This window comes from Aulonocara stuartgranti (assembly GCF_965226115.1).
Source record: "Aulonocara stuartgranti genome assembly, chromosome: 10".
In the NCBI taxonomy this organism is placed as follows: Eukaryota; Metazoa; Chordata; class Actinopteri; order Cichliformes; family Cichlidae; genus Aulonocara; species Aulonocara stuartgranti.
The window spans coordinates 28,639,280-28,665,037 of NC_138946.1; the positions used below are offsets into that span (position 1 = coordinate 28,639,280).

The following is a 25,758-nucleotide window of genomic DNA, read 5'->3' on the forward strand; positions in this document are numbered from 1 at the left end:
TTTGGTACATTATAAGTAAAATTGAAACAAACAATCCCATAGCACAACATCAACATTTATTTATATACAAAAATAAAAATGCTTTTTCAGAAAAGAATTGTAACTTTTTTTGTAACGGTTTTCACGGTATCGATGAACAAAGACGATGCCCAACCGGTGACGCCGGACAGGCCAAGTGAGGGTTGAGCTTGGTGCTAGTATGGTGTGTTTAACTGCTGTCGTAAATACAAAATCAGACGTTCATGTGTTTCAAAGTAATTTGACATTTGAGAAAGCAATAAGCGTAGTAGCATTCTTAGCTTACATTAATTCAGTGATTGTCTTACACAGCAAATTCAAAAGTGTTAAATTTTTTGGTGTTAATAGTCTTCTTGCAAAAGTAGAGTTAATTTTACTCTAAGCAGAGTCACATTCTTTTAATGTAACTCTGAGGTGTAAAATGATAGTAGTTAAAATCGAGTGTTAAAAATGAGTCTTTCTCTGTCAAATCTGGAGGTGTTACAATGGAAACATTAACTCTTGACCTCTTAACTCTGAACTCCTAGAGGGGCTATGACACCAACAGAGTAAATTCACAGACTCCGCCCCCAGCACGGCTCCAATCGAAGCTGAAGTGCAGCCGTTTCAGAACATTTTGCTCTACATATTTGAGTTGTTTGCCATGCTTGGTAAGTCATTTTTTCAACGATTGTTTCAATTATTATTATGAGCTTTTACTTCTGTGGCTCTTTGGAGTTGAGACAAAGCTGTGTGAAAGGCATTAGCCATGTTGCTCGCTGATAGCATAATATTCTGTTTTAGCTAGCTGAAAGGTATTGTTTGCGGGCAAATACCACAGCCTTGAAAAAAGCTTGCATGTGAATTTTCAGTCAAACTTTTGGTCAAATACACCTAAAACAATGTCTAGAATGTGAAATGTTGGTATAATGGTGCTACTTGAAGCCTGAAAACGATCGCCCATAAAAATAAAAAAAAAAACGAGCAAACAGCAGTAGCTGACGTCCTGACTGGATTCTACGTTAGCATAGATCCCTCCAGAGTTTTGTGCACACGGTTTAGGTAAAAATGAAAAAGGTTGAGGTTTTACATTTAGTTCAGTATTACCTGTTGCCTGTGTCCTTGTCTTTTGGGAAAATACTTTACACAAGTAATGGCTCAAAGAGGATTCCTTTTTTTTTTCTGTGCTGCAATTGTTTACTGGATTATTTGTGCCATTAATTAGCGTCAACTAATTTTTATTCAATCTCCGCACAGGATATGCTTGTGAAGATGGAATATGGGGGAGAGCAGAAGTGCGTTGAAGTTCCACAAAGGGATGAATGAAGGACATGCATATTGTATTGAAGAAATAAGTGATGAGAATGCTGTTATTTGCATTTACCATGTCAGACCTTTTGATAAACAAAATTCTAATGAAAGTGAGAACATGTATGCTGTTACATCTTTCAGAAGATGTTTTGAAATTGTGGTGCACAGTTCAGAATAAATGTTTTTCAAAAACCATTGCATCTTTTTAGTAAATGTTTATTTCCAAAAAAAATTTCTAGAAGTTCAGAACAGTAAAATTCCCGCTTTTTAGAATGAATTAGAAGATAACTCTTACGTAGTTAAACTAAAATACTCTTTGAGAGTTAATATATAAACTCTTAACACCAAGTGTTAAATTATCAACTCCAGACAGATTTGGTGTTTAACACTAAATCAGAGTTAACGTATCAACTCTCCAAAAAGAGTTAAATTAACACTTTCTGGTGTGGACCCATATAGACACTTTAATAGTGTTGAAATCAAATCCGACAGTGTTAATTTGGACATGCTGGATTTGCTGTGTACTTTTAAATCTTCACTATAATAAAAAAAAAAAGTACTATTGAATCTTAATATCCTGACAAACGTGTTGTGGTTTTGTTTTATTTTCTACCTTGTGTTTACAAAATACACGTTATAAAACTCATAAAAACTCTTCATGTGGGTATTTTACCTGCCTTACCAACCACCGAATTAAAACAAAGCTCACCTTGGAAAGCATGTTTAAATTGTTTCCATCAGTAGACAAAATTATTCTCTTCTAGATCTTTCATCCACTTTGCTGAACAGCCCTCTTATTTTTATCAACTCATTCGCAAAAAACAAGTAGCTTCAGATGAACTGCTGAGGAGTGTTACTGACTAGCATTAACTAAAATAACTAAAAATAACTACTGACCATGAAAAGTAAGGACTTTTAGGGTTTCTATTTTGAAATTGATTCTTTGCTGTTACTGAAACCTCTTTTGACAGGTGTGCTTCCCTTCACTTTCATCACTGGTGCTCTGAAAACATGTCCAGATGATACATTCATTAGACAACCACAGCAGTCAAACTGCTTTTCCTTCTTCTTTTCCTTCTTTCAGCTGCTCCCTTTAGGGATCAGCACAGCAGGTGTTTCAATCGTCATATGGTTTAATACCAACGTATCTCTAGAAGCCTCTTGTCACACCAACCATCTGCATGTCCTCCTTCACTACATCCTTGAACTTTCTCAGACACTAGCTCTACTTTTAAGATTAGGCTTAAAAAGAAGATGATCACTGTCTCCCTAATCCAAACTGGAAGCTGGTTCCATACAAGAGGGGCCTAAAAATTGAAGGCTTTCCCTCCCATTCTACTTTTAAATATCCATCCATCCATTCGCTTCCGCTTATCTTTTTCAGGGTCGCGGGGGGCGCTGGAGCCTATCCCAGCTGTCATAGGGCGAAAGGCGGGGTACACCCTGGACAGGTCGCCAGTCTGTCGCAGGGCTAACACACAGGGACAGACAACCATTCACACTCAACATTCTAACTAAGGAGCTTTAAATAAAATCTTTCCCTATAGCTGCTTTGCAGTTATTAAGCATCATCCACCATAAAGTAGTATCTTGCAATTTAGTTTCCCCAACACTGTATGTTTTTCAAACAATACTGGAAGTTTGTAAGAAAAAAAAGGAGAAAAAAGTGGAGTGTGGTCCGGTGGAAAGTGCCCCACCAGTTACATTTGGCAATGTTTATTGTTATCATTACTTATGATGCAGTCATGTAACTTTTAAATCAGCGCAATAATATTCAGTGCACTTAGTGTAGAACAGAAAGTAACAACAGAAATATCACTGCTTTTTGACAGCCCAACAAAACCTGAATGCAGCATAGGAGAAGTGGATGTGTGTGGCAACATGTGAGGCAGCTCATGGAGGCGTGGCTTCTTCACAGCAACATATTTCTTGCTGGGGGAAAGAACTGTGAGCCTCACAATCCCATGTGTGCAAACCGAAGCCACGCCCCCCCCCCCCCGACATTCTGCAAAAGAGATGGCAGAAAGAAATGCAGTGTTATCTGAGTATGTAATTCTTACATCCTCTGAACGTGATATGAGTTAATTGCTGCCACTCTGACCATTTGGGCATTTAATTACGCTTCTTCAGGTAGTTTACTGAAGATCAATTTGCATGCATAAGGGGCTATCATCTCAAAGTTGACATACAACTTAGATACTCTCTTATTCATCAATCCAGACCAAACGCACGACCACTGAGCACTTTGGAGGAATGTAACGAATTTAATTTTGATTTAATTTCTAAAAGCAAACAAACAAACAAAAAACTAATAAAGTATCCAATGTAATGACCCCCCACCAAAAAAACAAAACAAAACACACACACACACACCATGGGTCAACTGGAGTCTGCAAGGGCTACTGAAATACAGCAGTGGTGCAATTTAAAGCATGCAGAGTGGAGGCTGACTTGCTTAAAGAAAGTGGGCAGAAAAATAATTGGACTACAGCAATGATGTCAGAATTCAGTTTTGTAGTATGGGAAAGTGGAAGTGATGTAAAAGAGTAGATTAGCAGCCAAAAACCTGCAGTAGGACACTTGAGTGGAACAATAAAGGGACGGTTTGTATGAATTCAAAAACTCGTACCAGTTTGCTTCTTGTCTAGAAGTATGAAGCGCCAGTCCGATTTTTTATGCCTGTGTTGAATAATGCCACTTGAATTGCTTTTTGAGTTGGTGGACTGCCTCTATGTGGTTAAATTACTGAAAATGTTATACTACATCTTTGAAAAATCCTGGTAAAGATGTTGCACCCCAACATCCTAAATAATTCTTGGATAAATGGCCATCCAACAAATTATGTTACTTGAGAAATTGTAATACATAATTGAACTGAGGTTTGCGGAGCTATAAAGAACTGAATATGTCTACATGTAGTAAATTTCATTATCGTTTTTTTTTTTTACATTTGTGGCATACAACTTGTGATCCCAGCCCATCACACATCACTCACACCCCTGTGGTGTAGGGGGGTCACGTAGGTCGCAGTGGGTAAGGCCAGTCACGTGGTTTTGCTGGGTGTTGCATTACCACGTGACCCTAGTGGTGAGGTTGCTGCAGTGGCCCCATTAACTGCTGTCTGTCTTGCTCAATTTTAACATTTTATAATAGTAATTTTATCTGCACCTTTGACATTGTGGGTGTTGGGGACTGAGCCTCGGCCCTTGCAATTTTTTGTTGAGAAATGTAATTTTTATTTCTGTGGAACTATTATCCACAGAGTGATAATCTCTACCCATCTTCTGAAAGGCCTCTCAGATAGTGATCATATTAAGGATCTGATGCTAAATGACTAGTTGTAAGATGTGTAGTTAAAATGAGACTTATATTCTAAAGTGCTTTGAGTGGTCAGTGAGAGTAGAGACTAGAAAGTGCTATAGAAAGATCATCTTTGAATCGAGGAGGGGGCCTAAGGGTACATCTTTCCATATCTTACAATGCTGTGATTGTAGGCATTCCCTAACTCTCTGTGAATGTTACTCATGGCCATTAATCAATGGTCATGAAAATTTGCATATTAAAGATCAAGGAACTGACCTCACAGCCCATTGTTTATTTAGTGGGCGAGTTTCAGTGATTGTGCAAATGTACTGTTTATAAGGTTGGGGAAACCTGGAGTCAGCTGAGACTGAAGAAGTCACTTGGATGAGTGATGAAACGTTTCTCCCACTGAAGACACTACATACAGATGAACAGAATCAACCTTTAGGATTTACTTACCTGGATACTGAGCATGCATCAAAACGTTTTTACATTATATTTAACATTTTTTTTTACTACATTTTTAAACAAACCAAAGAAAAAAAATTTCAACAAACAAATGATTTATGTTTTACAGATATGGGACAGTCTGGGCAGTGAGCTACCAGAACCTTTTCTATAATTTAATATAAATATCATGCAGAAATAATGAGATGTTCTGTTGAAAACACACTTCTTTATTGTATACTAAGATATCTCAGGGATTAAATGTGCAGTTAAATATATTTATGCTGAAAAGAAGTGCAGTTTCACTTGTATGGTCCCCATATGATCAAAGTGGGCTGTATGTGGCCCTCGATGTAAAATGAGTCTGACATCTCTGATGTAAAATGTTCAGCAAGTGAACTTGTGTTCTGGGGGACCAAAAATGCTAAATGATAAAGGCTACAAAGACAATATCTAACACATGGGAGACCAAAATTCTAAAGCACAAAGTAATAAAAAGTGACAAATGTCCATTTTTTGCAGTTAGCTTGTACAAGGATTGAGTTCAGTACACATCCTTCCATTTGTATAATATTATAATTTATTCCTTAATACTCAATGAGCTAATAATACAGAAGAAAAAAATGTTCAAAAAACAGACATGCAGGATTTTTTGGTGTAATAGTAAGATTAACTGCTGCTCTCCTCCCTTCTTCATATATTTCACCAAAGGTCACAGCCAGGATTGAATTAGAGGACTTACAAGTGTCATGGGGAGTTGCATGGCTTATTCATTGAATATAAAAAAAAAGAAAAAAAGAATGGTACAAACAGCAGCACCATCTTTGTAGGTCTGATGGTCTTGATTATGTTGTTAAACTGCACTGATGGCTATGTGAAGTTCTTATGTTACAGTATAGTCACTGTGGATAGGCTTTTTCCTTTCTGTGGACAAAGACAGATTTTAACAATAAGGCTCCCAGGCAAGGCACTGAAATCGTGCTAAGAGTAACACCTCTTTAAAAATGAAAGCTCTACTTATTTTTATGGCTGTATGATTGTAACCAAGGTGTTTATACACGTGTGTGTGTGTGTGGCAGAGATGCTATCACTCTCTTATGCTAGCAGAATAGGAGAATTGGGGGAAATGAGCTTCTTGGCTGGGGTCCTCACAGTCCAGACTGTTATCTGTAACAAGAAGGCAATCTAAGTCAGTGACCAAGAAACGTGATATTAACTTTGAATAATGATGGATCAGTGCTGACGGGTCCAACAAGAAGATACTTACACTTGTTTGGGGGAGTGAGTGTGATTGTTTGTGCTGTGAACTCCTCATCAAAGTACCGGGTATCTGTCTCTGATGTTACTTGCGGTTTGAAGAGGGGGGTCAGCTGTACCAGGGATTGGAAGAGACAGATATCACTTGGTAACATGCTGGATTTATAACATGCATGTAGAGGAGGGTCTACAATGCAGTTGGCATAACTCATACCTAGGGTATCCATTTAAAATTCCTACATCACTTCGGTCTTGAGTTATCATATTCACAAACTTGGGTGTACATGCTACCAGCCTGCCGACCTGCCCAGTGAGGTGATGACATTACCCCAATACCCTTTTGCGGAAATGGGGTAAAAAGCCACTACTTGACCCAGCTGTCTTAACTAATTATAGGCTGTTTATCTCAAAAGATTTTGAACGAGTAGCTGTGAAACAGCTAACTAATTATCTGTACAGGAATGGTTTATTTGGAGAGTTTTAAATCTGAATTTATCACAGTACAAAAGCAGGGTTAACGAAGGTTACAAATGATCATCTTATGGCCTCATCTCTGTGCTTATCTTGATGCAGCATTCAATACTTGTTACACAGATCAGAGCATGCTGTAGTTATTAAAGTTACTGTGTAAAAACCTAGATGACCTCTAATTCAGACAAACCTAAAGTTCTTGTCTTTGGCCCTAAAAATCTTAGAAATATGATGGATAACGAGATACTTACCCTGGATGGCATTACCTTGGCCTCCAGTAACACTGTAAGGAATCTTGGAGTTGTTTTTGACTACGATATATCCTTCAATGTGCATATTAAACAAATATTTAGGGCTGTTTCTTGCATTTCCACAATATCTCTAAAATTAGAAACATGTTGCCTCACAATAATGTTAAGCAATACTGGCGACCACCAGTGGTAGCCTCGTAGCACATACACCTATGGTCTCAATTTCAAAATCCTGCGTCGCTTTGTTTTTAAGTTATCACAATCATAAGATTTTCAGAAAACTTGACCTCTAAACTTGAGATTAATTAAAAATTCTGATTAATTTGAAAATTCTCGGTGACTTCTTTCTTGAGTTATTGCATTCACAAGATTTTGTAATGACAATACCCAATCAGCCTTTTATGGCTAAGGAGTAAAAAACACTTGTATTCCCATGCGCTAATATTTGTATTAATTTTTATTAGTTCAATTAGCTTTTTGCTTTACGCAGAAACAGCTAACAGAAATTTCCTTCAAAGAGCTACTTATTAAACTAATTATAAATTTATCCAGGAGTCTGAGAACAAAGTGCTCTATTATTATGGTGATAGGGTACTATGAGTTCTTTAAGAAAAGATGGGGCCTAAATATTTAACAACTTGTATGTGAGGAGAAGGATTTTAAATTTTACTTTGAATTTAACATGGAGCCAATGAAGTGAAGTCAGTATGGGAGGAATATGCTGTCTCATTCTAGTACCTGGTGGTACTCCAACTGGAGCATTTTGGATCAACAGAAGGCATTTCAAAGAGTTTTTATGACAACCTGATAATGAATTTCAATAGTCCAGCTTAGAAGTAATAAATGCATTAATGCATTTTCAGGACAAGATCAGAAATAATATTTTTAATTTTAAAGATACTGCACAAAATAAGTAAGCAGTGCTACATATTTGTTTAATCAAGAACATCCTGGTCAAAAACAACTCCAAGATTCCTCACCGTATTACTGGAGGCCTAGGTAATGGCTTCCAAAGTATGCATCTGGTTAGACACTGTGTTTCCAAGATTTTTAGGACCAATGAATCAGAATTTAGACGCAGGACATTTATTATCTTAAACAGTTTAACGAATTGGTGTGTCAGTGGGTATCAGCTGCGTAGCAATGAAAATGTATCGTATGCCTTTGAATGACACTGCCTAAGAGAGGCATATATAATGTAAACAGAATTAATCGTAGCATGAAACACTCTGGAATTCTATGATTAACCTTTGCAAGTACAGAACAATCTTCATTTACATGAAAAAATTGGAGTCTATTAAATAGATTTGATTAAAACCACTGCAGCGTACTACATTCTCTAACTACGGCATGCTCTTATCTCTGTAATAAAATCTTAGTGTCCAAAATATTAAATGCTGCACTGACAAGCACAGAGGTGAGGTAGGAAATTAGAAGTCATCCAGGTCCTTATGTATTTAAGACATTTCTGCAACTAAAAGTGTGAAAACAATCTCCCATATTCTACATTTGCCTTGACTATGGAGTAGGGTTGCAAGATGGAAGCCTTTCCTGACAAAGAAAAACATTGAAATCTGGCAAAAATTTGCAAAATATACATCAAGTATTCCACAAGCATGAGGAAACCTCTGATATGGCCTGATGAGTAGGCCAAACTTTTTGGTTGCAATTCAAAAGGTTGTTGGTGAAAAAATCAACACTTTGCACCACCAAAAGAACCTAATATCAATGGAATCTATCACATGTGGATTGGCCTGATGGCTACTTTCCATGGACATTTACCATTTATCAAAATTTGAGAACATCTAAAATCCGTGTCTGTGAAGGTTCCCAGCCATCCACCGTCATCGTAGTGTAAGGAGCTTGTCACTCCACCTCACCCAAATTCAAGTGTGTGTGAAAAATGTGGTTACTTTATAGTACATCTGGTGAGTGTTGGGATTCCTCATGAATGTTATTATTAATTTGGTTACTTTTTATTTCTCTCATGTCATGTTGCTATGGAGCAACAAGAATGCTACACTGCAAGAATGCCAGAATCCATCGTTTCATTTTTGACTCACTTGTAACTGCTGTTCCTGTTAAATGAAGACATGACTGATTGGACTGTCTGACTGCACTTGATAAATAGAAATAAGTTGTTAAAAAAAAGAAAGCCCCACCTTTCTCTGTTCCACATCATGCCAGTTGATGGTGATAAAAAATTTGTGAGTCATTACTTCTTTGGCATCACTGGGACCTCCTCCTAACCTGTCAGTCCAAATGAGATTATTTGAGAGTAAACTAGGCATTTTTAATATAATCCACACAGAGTAGTAGTTTGGGCTAATACCTGTGCTTGGGATCCTTCTTGAGCAGGCCAGCCAGCAGGGACTTGGCCTCAGGTGAGAGGTTCCGAGGAAAGCGGATCTCCTCCATTAGGATGAGCTCAAATAAGCGCTCGTGGTCTTGGTTATAGAAAGGCAATCGGCCACACATCATTTCATACATAACTACACCGAGACCCCACCAGTCCACTGCGCGGCCGTAGTCATTATCTTCTAGGACCTGAGGAAGAAGAGACCGATTTCTCAACAGCAGTAAAAAGCCATAACTCTGAATTGGCACACCATAGCATTTGGTGCAAATAATGGCACACTTTTGTGAGTCAAAAATATTTCTTCTTTATATGTTTTTTCTTCTTTTTCTGTTCAAACTTCTTATCAGTCATCTTTTACATCACCCCTTCTGATTGAAAGAGCAGGGCTAATCTTTTCTCTTAAGTGTGTAAAAAAATCAAATGCATCATTTTCTTCCTACTCTTTAAATAAGTGATCTGCATGTTTAAATGGAGCTGCCATTTAAACCATGCTTAACTGGTACTAAGGGGTCCGAATTGTGCCTGATATAATATCAGTGTATATCAGTGAGCTGATAAAAGGAACCATACCAGCTAAAATTCACCAGAAATTGAAACTCAGACTACACAATGTTTTTCTAATCTTCTACTGTCTAATTTGTTAATTCCATGCAAACTGTGGCCTCAATGTGGTCTTCTGCTGGTGTGGCCCATCTGTCTATAGTAGAGCCCAATATAAGTCAGTTTCAGTTCAATTTCAGTTTTAATTGTCATATGCAAGCTAGCACAGGGTCAACATTCCAATGAAATGTGTTTGACATGCAGAAGACAAGTCACTCAGCAGTATAATACAGTAAAAATATTACAAATATTAACAGACTAAATATATATAAATATATACACAAATGTATAAATAAAAAAATCTTAAATAGAAATGTGACCATTGAAATGGGGGTAATGGGATATTGCACATGGGATAAAGTGGCAGGAGTGAGCAGTAGCACAAACTGAGCAGTACAAGATTTTAGAGTTGCAGTTAGTACAGTATTGGACGGAGTAAGGGTTTTTATTTTTATTTAAATACTAATAAGAATGAAGTGACCAGTGCAGAGTGTAGTATGTTCTTGAGAAACTTTAGGACAGCTTCTGTGTGCATCCTGTGAAGTGTGGTGTCGGTATTCAAGTGTTGTAGTTGAGGTGTTGAATGGCTTGATGGTAAAAGCTGTTTTAATAAATAAAAAAATAAAAAACCAACTGGTGGTCGCCAGTGGTACTCCTCTTGACACAATTTGGAAATCCTGTGTTGGCTTGTGCTCAAGTTGTCGCATTGACAACATTTTCAGGAAACGTGACCTCTGACCTTGAGGTCAAGGTCACTGAGATTTGAACTAGTCTGAGATTATGGTATGGCATGAAACGTCTACATCACCTCATTCCCAAGTTCACAAACTTGGGTGATTGGGTGTCTTGGGTGTAGCATGATTCTTAGTGATATTGGACATTGGTCAACATATCAACTCACACGTACCTTGTTTTACTGTACACAGGAAAAACAAACAAAAACAGAACACTTTACATGGCTCAACCAAGACAGCTTCTTATGCACATAAAATATGAGTAATAGATTTACAGTTGCAGCAAATCTAGAGACAGGGGACCAAACTATGATATTAAACAAGCTATTAAACAAGCTTGACAACACAGGTGTGTTTAAAATGTGTCACCAGACAGTGCCTTACCTCAGGAGCCAGATATTCAGGTGTTCCACAAAAGGTTTTCATTGTTGCATCTGGAGTAATGCCCTCTTTACAAAGGCCAAAATCAGTTATTTTAATGTGTCCGTCTTTGTCCAGCATCAAATTCTCCAGCTGAGAGGAAAAACACATTCACATCAGATTTCAGTATAATCATACACTGCTGCCAATTCAACAGATCCACAGTTCCTGTACATTTTCTTCGTCTGTTCACAAAACAACAGAAAAACAAACATGCTGTCTACATTAAACTAACCAAAAAATAAGCCTACATCTAGTCAAAGCAGCTTGCAAAGAAAAGCGTCTGGACTTCTTTAAGTTGCTTGAAGACGTTTCACCTCTCATCCGAGAAGCTTCTTCAGTTCTAAGGTCAAATGGTGGAGAGTCCCAGATATAACCTAGTGGGAGTATCGCCCACAGAGGGACAAAAGGACCCCCTGATGATCCTCTAATCGCCTGAGCCAAGGTATGAAACTGGGTGTGGGTCCCAATCAGCCAGAGCTCAGGCTCTGGCTGAGGATCATCACGGGGTCCATGTTGATGGTGAACAGATCAAAACACTGGCAGAATCCATGGATGGCAGGCTTTTGAGTGTTGAGTGTTGTAGTGTTGTACGCCACATCCCCATCGAGTTCCTGATGAAGGCTCTTAGGGTCCCATTGATCTTGTACAATTCTAGGCATTCCAGTATCCAGCTGTGGGGCATTGAGTCATAGGCCTTCTTGTAATCAATCCAGGCCGTGCACAGGTTGGTCAATCTGGTCTTGCAGTCTCGGCTGACTGTTCTGTCTACCGGTAGCTGGTGTTTTGCGCCTCTGGTATTCTTGCCAATTCCTTTCTGTGTCCCGCTCATGTATTGACCCATGTGCCTGTTCATCTTAGCCGATATGATGCCTGACAGGAGCTTCCATGTAGTACTGAGACAGGTTATTGGTCGGTAGTTGGAGGGGACCGGTCCCTTCTTGGGGTCCTTGGGGATCAGGACTGTCCGACCTTCGGTTAGCCATTCCGGGTGTCTCTCGTTAACTAGCAGCTGGTTCATTTGTGCTGCCAGAGGTTCGTGGAGTGCAGTCAGCTTCTTTAGCCAGTAGGCGTGAACCATGTCGGGCCCTGGTGCTGTCCAACTCTTCATACTGGAGACCCTTTCTTGGATATCTGCCACTGTGATGGTTACTGGACCCTGTTCAGGGAGGTCGCTGTGGTCTGCCCTCAGATCCACTAGCCACTGAGCATTGCCGTTATGGGTTGCATCCTTCTCCCATATGCTCTTCCAGTATTGTTCTGCCTCCAGCCTTGGTGGTGCTGTTCTCTTATTATTATTGTTCCCTTGCCACTGAGAGTACACCTTTGCTGGTTCTGTGGAGAACAGCTGGTTTATTCTCCTGCCTTCTATCTCTCTGGTGTACCTCCTCAAGCGGCTGGTCAAGGCTGTGAGTCTTTGCTTGGCCAAGGCCTCAGGTATGGACAGCTTGCTGTATTTCTTATGCACCTTCTTTGTCGCACCTTTCTGCAACTCCGTTAGTGTGCTAACCTCCCTTCGTGCTACTTTGATCTTGCCCTCTAGCCTCCTCCTCCATGGAGGGTACTGCCCCTTGTGGCTGTTCAACTTGTAGCCAAGCATCTCACTGATCACTGCTGCCATATTGTAGATCAGCTTGTTAGTGTCGGTAATCGTGGTTGTAGGTATTGTCCGTAGTGCTGCATTAACATCATCTAGCAGTCCTTCTGAGGGTACTTCACGTAATCTTGGTAACCGGCTACGGGGGATCCAGGTTTCAAGCTTGGCCATTATCCTATTTTTCAGGTCAGTTCCTCTCGCACTCAACGATCCTTCTCCTATCGCACTTGGGGCTATGTACCCAATCTCGGGTGGGGGTGATGATATCTCCCCCCTGACCTGGCGTCCTGACCCAGATAGCAAGGAGACATTGAACAGATGTTGATTTTCCATCTGAACCATCAGAATCGTCAGGATTGAAATGTCAACACAAAACCAATGTTGAAACAACATTGAAATACTGATGAAACCTGACACTGACATTGAAATAACATTGATTCACTGTTGTTCTGTCATCGTTGATTGTTGATCTATTTATAGTTGACAAGGTGACAACAATCACGTTGAAAAACCATCGATTTATGGTTGAGCGGGAAATTAAAGCTGCTACCACTTGGACTATTCCGCAGCACCCCTATCACATTGGTACATCCCTCCAGGTAACCATTGTCTTGTACAGTAGAGCGGGACATTAGATTTACTCTCAGCGGAATTGACCGGAGAAGGCATCAGTTCATGCACTGCACTGGCCTGCACCATGATTAGTATAATGTAAGAATGAATGACTTTTGTTCTATTCGTTATTTCCACGGTTGCATTTGAATAACAGTAAAAAAAAAACAAAAAAAAAACTTGTTAATGTAAAGTTTCGGATAAAATGTGGGAGCCCGAAATTGTGTCTACTTTCATCTTACAATCCGGCAACAAATAAATTGCACTGCAAACAAAGTCTATCAACAAAGAAAACATTTTCGTTTCATACTTTTCTGTTATATTCCCTTACAAAGCTAGCTTTAACGCTTCGAGGGTTCCTTTGTTCTTGCCGTCGCCTCGGCGCTTGACCCAGACTTTCGCTCTGTAGTTGCTTTTTAGCATAGTACTACAAAAAATTGTAAATCTGTGATATATGATTGATAAACGTAAAGGTAACTGTATAAATGTGTTCAATGACTTTGTTACTTTTAATGATTGGTGAGCACCCGCTTCGATTCGCACTCAATTCAAACTTTACACTGCACGCTCACCTAACTTGCGTTTGCACCTTTTGTCCACACATAAACTGCGTTTAGCATTTACGTGTGGACGAGGAAGACGGAGAAAACGCAGCGTCAAAGGTGTGCGCCTATTTTGACGCCACACTGTGCGCCAAGTTTTTGTCTCGGTGCCATGAATTCCTACAATGGCAGACTTAGACAAAATACTGTTAATTTTATTATCTTCAGTGTTTAAATGCTTACATATACGGGTTTGCTTGTAATTGTTGCCTATATACATTTTAAGCTATTATTTATTATTTAGTTCAATCAATATATCAAGTTTTGTAGTGACTATGAAATATATTGTAATTATCTGTTTCCTGTTTATCCTAGACAGGGCAAAAAAGGACTCCAAATTTAAAAAAAAAGATAAAAATGAAAGACTGGTGCATTGTGCAGTTTAGCACTGGTGGTACAGAAATAGTCCCTAGATCATGGATAAATGGGGAGAAATTGTCATGGCCTCCATATCCTCCGTGAGACACATTCAGGATCCACGACGCAGTAAAGAGGAGAGTTCATCCTGGTGCAACATGACTCACCTATGCACCAGTCCGACTTCTAATAAGCCATGGTGGGTATCATCTGGATTGGTATTGAATAAATGTAACAATAACAAGTTTTTCGTGTCCTAATTTATGTCTGGCCATACATTGTGTTTGTACTTCCAGACACATTTCACGAAGCAGAACGCAGTCTTCAGAAATATCTAAGTGAACACTGTGATATGTCTGACCTTCAGTCCGAAGCTGAAACTCAGACCAGTCATAAAAGAAAGCACAAGTAAAACTTTTTTTATTTCACAAACATATCTTTGATTGCTAAGAATTTATGATCTTGTCTTTTATACATATCTGTGGTGCTTGCATACTGCAATATCACCACATAATATAGTCCAAAAAGTGGAAGCTTGTAAACTTTTTATAAATGCAAAGCCGTGTACACTTGTGCACTTCAAAAATTCCTTGTATACTGTACCTTCTTGCACATCTCAGTTTCCTGTGTGTGTTGTTATAAATCAAACTGTAACTTTAGGAAAAAATATTCCAAAAGCACATTTGTAATTACTTATGACCGTTTTCAACTTTTTTTCTTTAGACCAAATCCCCTGTACACATATAGTGACTCAGAGGATGAGCAGCCCACAAAAAAATGGTTTCCCCAGGCCCCTCGAGTGAAAATACCAGGTAATAAAATACTGTCTAGTGTCTTTGTACATATCTGTGTGTGACACAAGGAAACTTTTGATAAGTTGTCTGTATTCTTAAATACTTAAAAAAAAAATTATCTTTTTCTGTCAGACCTGACGAGAGCTGTTAACGAACTCCGTGAGGAGGTCAGAGCCATCCGCAATACCGGCTGCAATGAATCGGTAGATGCTGGGGTACTGCCTCTGGATTTGCCCTTGCACAACATTGAGGAGCTAAACAATGCAGAGCCAGCTCTTCAATCACAAGAGGCAAATAAGGCAATGGTAAGTATATAAAGGTTATGTACACTTTGTAACTATAAAGTGTAATAGCTGTCAGATGTGATTTAAATACATAACAACGGCCTGTTGATTAAACACACAAGCACTTGCATACACATTTAAGACATGAGACACGCTAATTCCATCTCTTAAAATGTGTCTATAGGTGAGACGCTTTGCCTTGATTGGAGCCTGACGCAGCAGTTAGGGGCAAACTCTATGTCCGAGTTTGTCTTTGCACAAGCAGTGCAGAAATGGCTCCGATACGCCCCAGATCATTTGGGTGGTGCAGGACGCACATCATGCAAAAAATTACAAACTTCTGTGAATCATATAAACGTAAATAGGAAACTGTCTTTTAATAAAGTATTTAGCAAACGAAACATGCCTATTGACCTTTTTTTGTTTATTTTTTTTCTCTGTTACATCACATGCAATGCTTTCTTATTTTAGGATATTAATATTGACATGATACATTGTGAGACATTTGGTTTTTTTTTATAAAGGGTGTCCAATTTAAGGAATAAGTACAATTATGTGTTTAGGTGGTTGAAGTATTGATGGAAACATGCAGTAGTTTAGTATTGGTTAAAATACCTATAAAGAAAGGTAGATTTCCAGTCATGATTTAACTGTTGTTTTAATAAAAAGCAACTGTGCGAAAGAGGTGGAAAATCAACACCATAGCTCAACAGTGTTTCAATATCAGAATCTGACATTGTTTCAATGTCAACAGTATTAGAAAATATAACGTTGAATCAACGTCAGGTTTCAACATTGATTCAACATCAAAACCTGACGTTGTTTCAACGTTAAAAAAGGGTGCAAGAGTGACGTCAGGTCAACGTCACACTTCAATGTTGATTCAATGACACAGCCTGATATTGACTCAACATTGTTTCAATGTTTCCTTGCTATCTGGGGACTCCTCCTTGCCGTAGAATTTGTGTTGTACCTCGTCCATCTCTAGCTGTGAGAGCAGTCCCTTCTTTCAAATGTTGGAACACTGAGCTACTAGTTGTTTCGCCGTCATTGTGGATGTTGGGTATCGAAGAATCCATAGGTCCCTCATCCTATTCATGTAGCCCCTGCCGCCGGGGTTACTTGCGTAGTAGCATTCCAACAACGCCCTGTTTTCGTCTCTTGCCCACCGATGCCTTCTTGTTCCAGTAGCCCACTTTTCGTCAGGGTGCCCTGGTTCCTCAACACCTGACGCGGACCTTGTTGATCCGGGCGACGTCCGAGCCGGCATGCCTTCATATTTATTTGTCTCGCTCATGTCTGCGGTAGGCTTGCTTAGCTTTTTCAATAGCTGCAAAGTCCTGAAAGCGTTTGTTAAATTCTCCAGAAAGAGACACGATAGCTGTTGCACACCTCTTCCTTTGGACATTAATATCCACTGGGAAACTGTCAATAACCTCTTTCAAAGTTGGGAAGTGTGTGGTACAGGGCTCTGTTAGGGACAAGTGTCTTTGAAAAAGTTGCAGTTTGGTTCCAAAGGCCTTGATGTAAGCGTATAGTTGGCTCACCACTGCGTCTTTTCCTTGAAGATTAACATTCAGCGCATTCAGATGCTTCGTAATGTCAACCAAAAAAGCCAGATTTGCCAGACATACAGGATCAGACATTTCTTCCATTGGTTGTCCCTTTTCATCTAAAAACTGTCTGATTTCCTCTCTGAGAGAGAATAATCGCTGTAGTGCAGACCCCCGACTTAGCCACCTCACATCATTGTAATAAGTTACGTCACCATATTCAGCCTGGATGTCATGCAGAAACTGCTGAAACTGTCGGTGGTACAGAGCTTTAGAGCGAATACAGTTGATTGTCTTTGCTACTGGTTTCATAACATCATCAAATTTGAGATGTTTCGCACAGAGAGCCTGCTGATGAATGATACAGTGAAGTTTAACAGCGTTACCTGCTTCTTCGCTGACTTTATTGCAGATCAGTGGACAATCCGCTTCGCTCACCAGCCATGGCAGGTGCACCATCAGTAATGATCCTAGAAACTACTCCATGGTAGCTTCATATCATCAACAGCTTCACAAACAGAAATGAATAAATCCATTCCTCTGGTTTGACCCTTAAGGCTTTTGAGATCCAGCAGCTCCTCTGTCACGTTCATCTTGTTGTCGACTCCTCGTAAAAAAAATCTGTAGTTGCGCGGTGTCAGATGCATCGGTGCTTTCATCGCAGGCTAATGAGAAATAATCAAAATCCACTCCTCTGTCCCGCAGTTGTCTGTGAATGTCTGACGATATATCCTCAACTCTTCATGCCACAGTGTTGCGTGCCAAGCAAACACTCAGAAATTCTTGCTTCTTCTCGGGGCAAATGTTCTCCACCATTTTCATGACACAGTCTTTGATAAACGTACCTTCAGTGGAAGGTTTGCCATGTTTAGCTATTAACATAGCCACTTCGTAGCTGGCTTTCGTGATATTTTCATGTGTCTCACAGGCCCGCATGAAAAATCGCTGTTGCGAATCCAGAGCAGCTTGGAGTTGCTTCACATTTTCAGCGCGCTCACTCCCTGTTAGCTTGTTAAATGTTGCAGCATGTTTAGTCTCGTAGTGTCTCCTGATGTTAAAATCCTTGAACAAGGCAATAGTCTCTTTACAAATCAGGCAAACACAATTGCCTCGAATTTCAGTAAAATTCCCACCGCTCCTGAAAGCGGCGGCCCTCACCATCAACCTTTCTCTTTTTTTGTACAGTCGCCATGGCAGAAATGAGCAGAGAAGGGCGGGCTTGCAGCACAGGTGCAAGTAGCAAAAAAAATGTGCTGCCACCATGTGCTGAAAAAAGGAATTACACCTTTAAAGTCATGATTTATTTATTCAGACTTAGAAAGTGAGCCATAAATTATACATAATTAGACTGAAGCTGTGGGCCACTTGAAATCTGTCGGACTTTGGACATGCCTGACGTAAAAACTCCAAAACACGTACAAAACACAACAGAAGTGCTCCAGGATGCTAGGCGCAGTGTTGAGCTTTTGTTACCTAGTGGCTACACAAGCCAGCAAGTACCACTGACTGGATTTGGTGTGTGGTAGTAACAGGTAAATGAACTTTTTTTTAAAATTATTTGAATATATGAGTGCTTGTGTATAAATACACAAACCATACACATACTGTATGCTTTCAATTGTGTAATTTAAGTGATCTAGGTAGCTCTGTTTTGGAAGTTCAGTTAATGCTAGAAATGTGTTTTGGAGTTTGTATGTGCTTTGTCTCTAGGGGCCACTGCATATATTTATATATAAAATATATATAAATAAAACCAACTTTTTTTTTTTACATTAGTAATTCCTTTTGAGCATAATTTTATATTATTGTTAATAATAAATTAATTAAAGCAACAAAACAACCTGAAGAGTCGGTTCGGAGCCGAAGAGCCGGCTCTTTTTAGTGAGTCGAGCCGAAAGAGCCGGTTCTCTAAAAAGAGCCGGAAATCCCATCACTAGTGTGTGTGTGTGGTGTCGAGCCAGACTCCAATAGACCTTTAATATGCTGTGGTATGCCATCATGTGATATGCTGCAGCCTGCATGCCAAATATCTTTGGGCAAGATACTAACCCCATGTTGCTCTCCAATGCATCTATTGGAGTATGACTGCATGTGAATGTTAAATACAAAGCACTCAGAAACAGCGTAGAAAAAAGTGCTTGTATGAATGGGTGCGCTGCTTTTTTGCATGTAAAGCACTTTGAGTGCTCAGATAATGTAGAAAAGCGCTATATAAGAACCAGTCCATTTACCATTTACCAATATCCAACTTTCTGATAAGTAGATGACCTGCTAACCTGTAGCTAACCTGTAGCTTGTCTGTTTCTCAGAATCCCCAGCTTTCTTATAAGCCATCTACTGACCGGCATCGACACTATCATCGTGATTTATTGCCAAGTACTTAGCTGCTTGCCCACTGTCCTGTTCCCACCACCTTCCAAGCTCCAGTCCCTGTACTCTTTTAATCCCTGCTGTTTTATCTACTCAGCTTGCACTGTCCTGCTCCTTAAATTCACCTGCTGCCCTTCATTTATCTCCAGTGACTTCCTTTTTAAAAAAAAGACAAACTTAATTGAAAAACCTATTCCTCTGGTGTAATTCAGCCTGCTTGTTGCTTCGTCTTGTAATTGGAAGGTTGCCGGTTCAATCGCCGGTTCGGACAGTCTCGGTCGTTGTGTCCTTGGGCAAGACACTTCACCCGTTGCCTAGTGGTGGTAGTCAGAGGGCCCGGTGGCGCCAGTGTCTGGCAGCTTCGCCTCTGTCAGTGCGCCCAAGGGCAGCTGTGGCTACAATGTAGCTTGTCATCACCAGTGTGTGGATGTGTGTGTGAATAGGTGGATGACTGAATGTAGTGTAAAGCGCTTTGGGGTCCTTAGGGACTAAGTAAAGCGCTATACAAATACAGGCCATTTACCATAACGTAACAAGTTATATTATGGTTTCTGTGTTAATGTCCTGTGACTGAAGAAAAAAAAATCCCATCGACGCAGATTATTTGTCTGCTGATATTTAGACAAATAATAGAATATAATGAATAACAAATTGAACAAAAAGAATAAAATACTATTGACAGTCAAAGTTTACTTTAAAAAAAAATTATATTAATAAAAAGCAAGTCGACTTCTAATGAGAAGTTAACATCTGTCAGTTATGTTCTTAAAGCTTTTATCTGTTGAATTCAGAAATGTATTATACAAGTGTTAGTATGAATGTTTAATGGTTCATAGACTGACTAGTATGATGTCATTTTACTGATGAGGACAACTGCGACAGGAGAACCCAATAATAGAGACCTACTGTAAAGTCATCCCAGCCAATTTGCTTATCCTTTTGCATAATATAGAGGCAAGGAGGTTGCGCTTTTCACGTTTCTCAATTTTATGTCTCTCATCTCTACTGTATCTTGAGACTGAAACAATTAAGTCAGTTTGGCATCTTACAGGTTGTCTCATTTCCTAAAATGCATCTGGAGGGCAGAGGAGTCCCGTCAGCATCACTGTAATGATGTACACTTTTGTAAGTTTTATCTGCAATGCATAGAAGAGGAGCTACAAAAAGTTGCAAGTAATAAATAACACACAAATAATGAGATTTCTAAATTCAGCATTAATTTGTATTCTTAGTTATTTAAGATGATTAGGTATGTAGTCTAACTTTTTACCCTTCACCATTTGTAAGAGTGCCCAAAGAATGGATATGCTCATCTATCAGTAATCAGAAGACACAGCAGTGCTCTGGAAATTAGACAATAGACAGATGATGCAAATGTGCCACACACTTTTTTAAGTGACATCAATTTAACACGATGCAGTAAAGCTGTCTTATCACTACAGTGGCTGACTGGACTCCTCTCTCTCCTCATGTCTCTTCCTTAGAGGAAGGGGAGGGACTAAGACTGGAGGGACTAAGACTGCTTGGAGAGGAGGCGAGGAAAAGAACTGACAATAGCTCCTATTCCCCAGTCCATTACAACAAATACAAAAACAGCATACAGCCTTCCTGCAAACATCCACTCCATTGAAAGGGTGGACAGCAGCATGAAAGAGATACTGGGAAAACCCTTTAGCAATCAAACATATTTGCTGCATAACAATGACTTTGTATAGATTCCTTTTAGCTTAATATGCATGGATAAAACAGCTTAAAGATACTGTCATTTAAAGTGTAATGTTCTGATGTCCCCGAGTGACAGTCCTGTGGTTCAGAGAGAGGGCTCAAAGATGAAGTAAAAGTCATGATTTACTGGGACAAACTGAGTGAGAAACACTTCTGGCAGCCAAAATGCTCATTCATTCTTGTTAGAATAGAATAGAATTCAACTTTATTGTCATTGCACATGCAGAGGTACAGGGCAACGAAATGCAGTTTGCATCCATCCAGAAGTGCTTTAGTGATATAGATATATTACAATATATATTAGCAATAATATAGATATGTAAGTATATTACAGAAATGGGTCTATTATGGTATGTTATAATGTACACGGTATGAAGTATGTTGTGAATATTCTATAACTATAAGTATGTACTAGAGATGGACCGATCCGATATTACGTATCGGTATCGGTCCGATACTGACCTAAATTACTGGATCGGATATCGGAGAAAAATAAAAAATGTAATCCGATCCATTAAATATCACGAAAGCACCTCACAAAACTTGCAACACGCCGTAACTCGCCTCAGAACGTTAGCAGTCGGAGCAGTATGCGTCACGTGATAGAGCGGCTGTGGCATGCGGGACCTGTCGGTGGTCTGGATAGCATTTGGAGCTTCGCTAGCAACCTGGCATTTCATCTCCGACAAAGTTATCCCCGAGAGAAGTAAAGCACGTGTGTAAGTCCATCTCTGAATGTTTGTAAAGCATTCCCACGTTAAGCTTAACGAGCGACTGCCTCTCGCTCTCCGGCTGCTACTTCAGTCGTGAAACTGCTTAAATGATCAGCTGATCGGCTTTTCTGTCGCGAGTCTGTCTCTCTTGTTTGTTTTTGGTCCACTTTGCACCAGAAAGAGGAAACCAGCGGCTGAACAACAGCAGCACGTTTAAGCTTGATAAGCTGTTGTTACAATTTATTTAATATTACTTTCTACACCAGGATCTTTTTCTACGTAGCTGACGGCTGGTAACTGTGCAGGGGCGGATCTAGCAAAGTTTAGCCAGGGGGGCCGATAGGGCATTAACTGGGAAAAGGGGGCACAAAGACATACTTTTCTTTCTTATTCTCATTTAAAATGTCTAGCTTTTAATAAATAATTATCTGACACCCAAAGTTTTAATTTGATGTAAAATGAATAGAAGTCAATTACTGTATATAGTGACTATTAAGTCTAATATATATACCCTAGTAAGCTATAGTACTTTTTACTTTGGGAAGGTACCATCTGTGCAGTCTGCAATTTTGTTGAAGAAAGATGTTGAATCTATTTAATATTTCTTGAAAAATAATTTATTTCTGTGCATTTTTTTTTTCACACTGCATCAAATTAAGGTTGATTACGTCGATTAAGCATCATGAGGTGGAGCGTGAGGGGTGGTTCCCTATTTTTTATTTATTTATTTTTGTTGTTGCTGGGAGTTGGAACCCTATTAGTTAGGTTGCTTAATATTTACGCTAAGTACTCTTTAAAATACCAGAACAGGGAGGATGGTGTAGGTCTAAGTTTATTAGATTGATCAGTATTGCTGAACTATGAAATATTTTTTTTGTATACAGGTATAACAGAATAGCTTTAGTGTAGTTGTTGTTTTAAACTTGAGTATGAACTTGCAGACTTGCAAAATGCAGCAAGATATTTTAAAAAACTGTTTTGTTGATTTAAAAACACTATATCGGATTCATATCGGTTTCGGCAGATATCCAAATTTATGATATCGGTATCGGTATCGGACATAAAAAAGTGGTATCGTGCCATCTCTAGTATGTACAGGCTGTAGTGAGTACAAGCTATGTACAGGCTATGAACAGGATATAAATATGAAAAACTATACAGAATATGAAATAAATAACTTTACAGAAATCTGAGATATACAGTTATACAGAAATGGGAACTATGCAAGTTGTAAACAGTTGTAGGATTAAAAATTATCGTATGTACAGAATGATTATTTACACAGAGCTATACAGTAGTGCAGTTAAGATAAGTGAGATATGTGGATAATTCCTACAGAGGCTATATAAAGTGCTAGTGGTTGTGAGTGGTGGTTTAGTCCATGTTATTATTGTGTTTTTGAGGGTACAGTTGTCCATTGTGGGTGTGTGTATGTTCAGTCCATGTGTTAACGTGGGTCAGATGTCAGGAGGCAGAGTTCAGGAGTCTGACAGCTGTGGGGAAGAAGCTGTTCCGGTACCTGGTGGTCTTAGTCCGGAGGCTCCTGTAGCGCCTCCCAGAGGGCAGGAGGGTGAAGAGTCCATGTGATGGGTGACTGGGGTCTCTGATGATTTTCCCAGCCCTTTTCAGACACCGCTTCCTGTAGATGTCCTTTATGGCAGGAAGTGGTGCTCTGGCGATGCGCTGGGCAGTTTTCACGACCCTCTGCAACGCCTTCCAGTCTGAGGCAGAGCAGTTCCCGTACCAGACTGTTATACAGTTGGTCAGGATGCTCTCGATGGTGCAGCGTCAAGTTGTTCTTGACGCTGCCCCTCATAAGGATTGAGGATTTTTGTCCTTTGTGTTGATTTTGTCATTATTCACAGTGTTAATGTGCAAAAGCAAAGTTTTGAGGGAAACTTACAATTGTTCTGTTGTAGTGAATCCAGCATGGCATACAGAGGACAGTGAAAAATGAGACCTCTTGGTCTTCTGCTTTTGACTGGATGACCGCTCTGTCCGCCCTACCAACACCTCTTTAGCTACAAGTACGAGTTTTACAACACATTTACTGTAAGACGTGTTTCCAATGTCAAAGCGAGGAAATTCATGAATTTGTAACTCGAGAGGATGCAATTGAGCAGTTGTATTCACTAATTTGAGAGGTTGCAATCACAGAGCTTTGGTTGTAAGTTGTAAAAATATATGTAAAATTTAAATTCGAAATTTAAATTTTGGTTTTGCAAATATAAGTCTATTTGTGCATGTTTATTCTGTAACTAAATTTAACACACTTGTGAAAGCACAAAATAATAATGAAAATTTCAAAATACAAGTTAAATTTTTTTCTAAACACATTTTATTCTACAAGCTCTCAAATTTTGCAACATTTCCCTTGGTGTGTGATTATAAACAAATTAAGATTCAGTTTGTAGTATGATTGCAGTCATACTTGCACACGGGGCATTTGGGGCATGAAATGATGGATTTGTGTGTCGTATTCACCTTCAAATCACGGTAAACAACGTCACGTGAATGGAGGTACTCAAGTGCTGATACAATCTCAGCACCATAGAAACGTGCCCGGTCTTCTGTGAAGACTCGTTCACGTGAGAGGTGGAAGAAGAGCTGAAGAAAACAGAGCAGAGAGAGTCAAGGACTTACCTGGTGTTACACAAGATCTGTCTACGTGTAAATGGTTAACTCTTGAACTGGGTGCATCCCATATGACTGATGAGTTGATTATGGATGTAGGATATGGGGTCTCACCTCGCCTCCATTAGCATATTCCATTACAAAACAGAGTCGATCGTGGGTTTGGAAGGCATATTTCAGTGTCTGTAAGAACGTTATCACAATGAAAATAAAATATCAGGTATACAGCGAAGAATCCCTATGTAACTACTAACCATCAGGAGAAAAACAAACAAACAAAGTAAATAGAAAGAGGCCTTTGATTGGGTTTAAGAATTTTTAAGATTCCTCAAAAATCAATTAAAAGACTCAATTTTCCCTTGCTTCTGATTTGAAGACTGCAACGTGAAGATACTGTAATGAGTTTAATAGCGTTTAAGAAATGACAACTAGTTTCGGGTCATAGTTTAGTAGGCTCATCCTATCTCAAAGCAGCTATCTTTTACAACATTTCCTGCTCGACCATCTCCAATTTGAGCAGTTTTAACATGTCAGACACTTAACTTTTGCTTCATCTAGTAAATTCTTGTCTAAATATACTTTGCTTATACAAACAAGCAGAAAGAAAATGATACACATACACACATATATACACACATATATATATACAGTGGCGCAAAAAAGTATTTAGTCAGCCACCGATTGTGCAAGTTCCCCCACTTAAAATGATGACAGAGGTCAGTAATTTGCACCAGAGGTACACTTAAACTGTGAGAGACAGAATGTGAAAAAAAAATCCATGAATCCACATGGTAGGATTTGTAAAGAATTTATTCGTAAATCAAGGTGGAAAATAAGTATTTGGTCAATAACAAAAATACAACTCAATACTTTGTAACATAACCTTTGTTGGCAATAACAGAGGTCAAACGTTTACTATAGGTCTTTACCAGGTTTGCACACACAGTAGCTGGTATTTTGGCCCATTCCTCCATGCAGATCTTCTCGAGAGCAGTGATGTTTTGGGGCTGTCGCCGAGCAACACGGACTTTCAACTCCCGCCACAGATTTTCTATGGGGTTGAGGTCTGGAGACTGGCTAGGCCACTCCAGGACTTTCAAATGCTTCTTACGGAGCCACTCCTTTGTTGCCCGGGCGGTGTGTTTTGGATCATGTTGGAAGACCCAGCCTCGTTTCATCTTCAAAGTTCTCACTGATGGAAGGAGGTTTTGGCTCAAAATCTCACGATACATGGCCCCATTCATTCTGTCCTTAACACGGATCAGTCATCCTGTCCCCTTGGCAGAAAAACAGCCCCATAGCATGATGTTTCCACCCCCATGATTCACAGTAGGTATGGTGTTCTTGGGATGCAACTCAGTATTCTT

General features: G+C 39.4%; 2 protein-coding genes across 6 annotated transcripts in view; one reads left to right on the plus strand and one right to left on the minus strand.

Moving 5' to 3' along the window:
* Nucleotides 1-5,615: 5,615 nt before the first annotated feature.
* LOC309715798 (RAC-beta serine/threonine-protein kinase-like) overlaps nucleotides 5,616-25,758 on the minus strand; it is a 41,699-nt gene continuing 21,556 nt past the window's right edge. For all 5 annotated transcript variants that reach the window (XM_082549221.1, XM_082549222.1, XM_082549220.1 and 2 more), the window contains exons 8-14: nucleotides 24,506-24,574; nucleotides 24,242-24,364; nucleotides 11,115-11,243; nucleotides 9,370-9,584; nucleotides 9,200-9,287; nucleotides 6,326-6,428; nucleotides 5,616-6,225 (exon numbers count right to left, since the gene is read on the minus strand). In XM_082549221.1, the coding sequence (XP_082405347.1) occupies nucleotides 6,146-6,225; nucleotides 6,326-6,428; nucleotides 9,200-9,287; nucleotides 9,370-9,584; nucleotides 11,115-11,243; nucleotides 24,242-24,364; nucleotides 24,506-24,574 (807 nt within the window). In that variant the 3' untranslated portion in view covers nucleotides 5,616-6,145. The remainder of the gene's footprint in view (nucleotides 6,226-6,325; nucleotides 6,429-9,199; nucleotides 9,288-9,369; nucleotides 9,585-11,114; nucleotides 11,244-24,241; nucleotides 24,365-24,505; nucleotides 24,575-25,758) is intronic.
* Nucleotides 14,491-16,312, plus strand: LOC309715812 (uncharacterized protein). Its single transcript, XM_082549258.1, has 5 exons — nucleotides 14,491-14,517; nucleotides 14,615-14,726; nucleotides 15,042-15,130; nucleotides 15,245-15,417; nucleotides 15,581-16,312. Exons 2-5 carry the CDS (start codon nucleotides 14,671-14,673, stop codon nucleotides 15,608-15,610), a joined length of 348 nt encoding a protein of 115 aa, XP_082405384.1. The 5' UTR covers nucleotides 14,491-14,517; nucleotides 14,615-14,670; the 3' UTR covers nucleotides 15,611-16,312.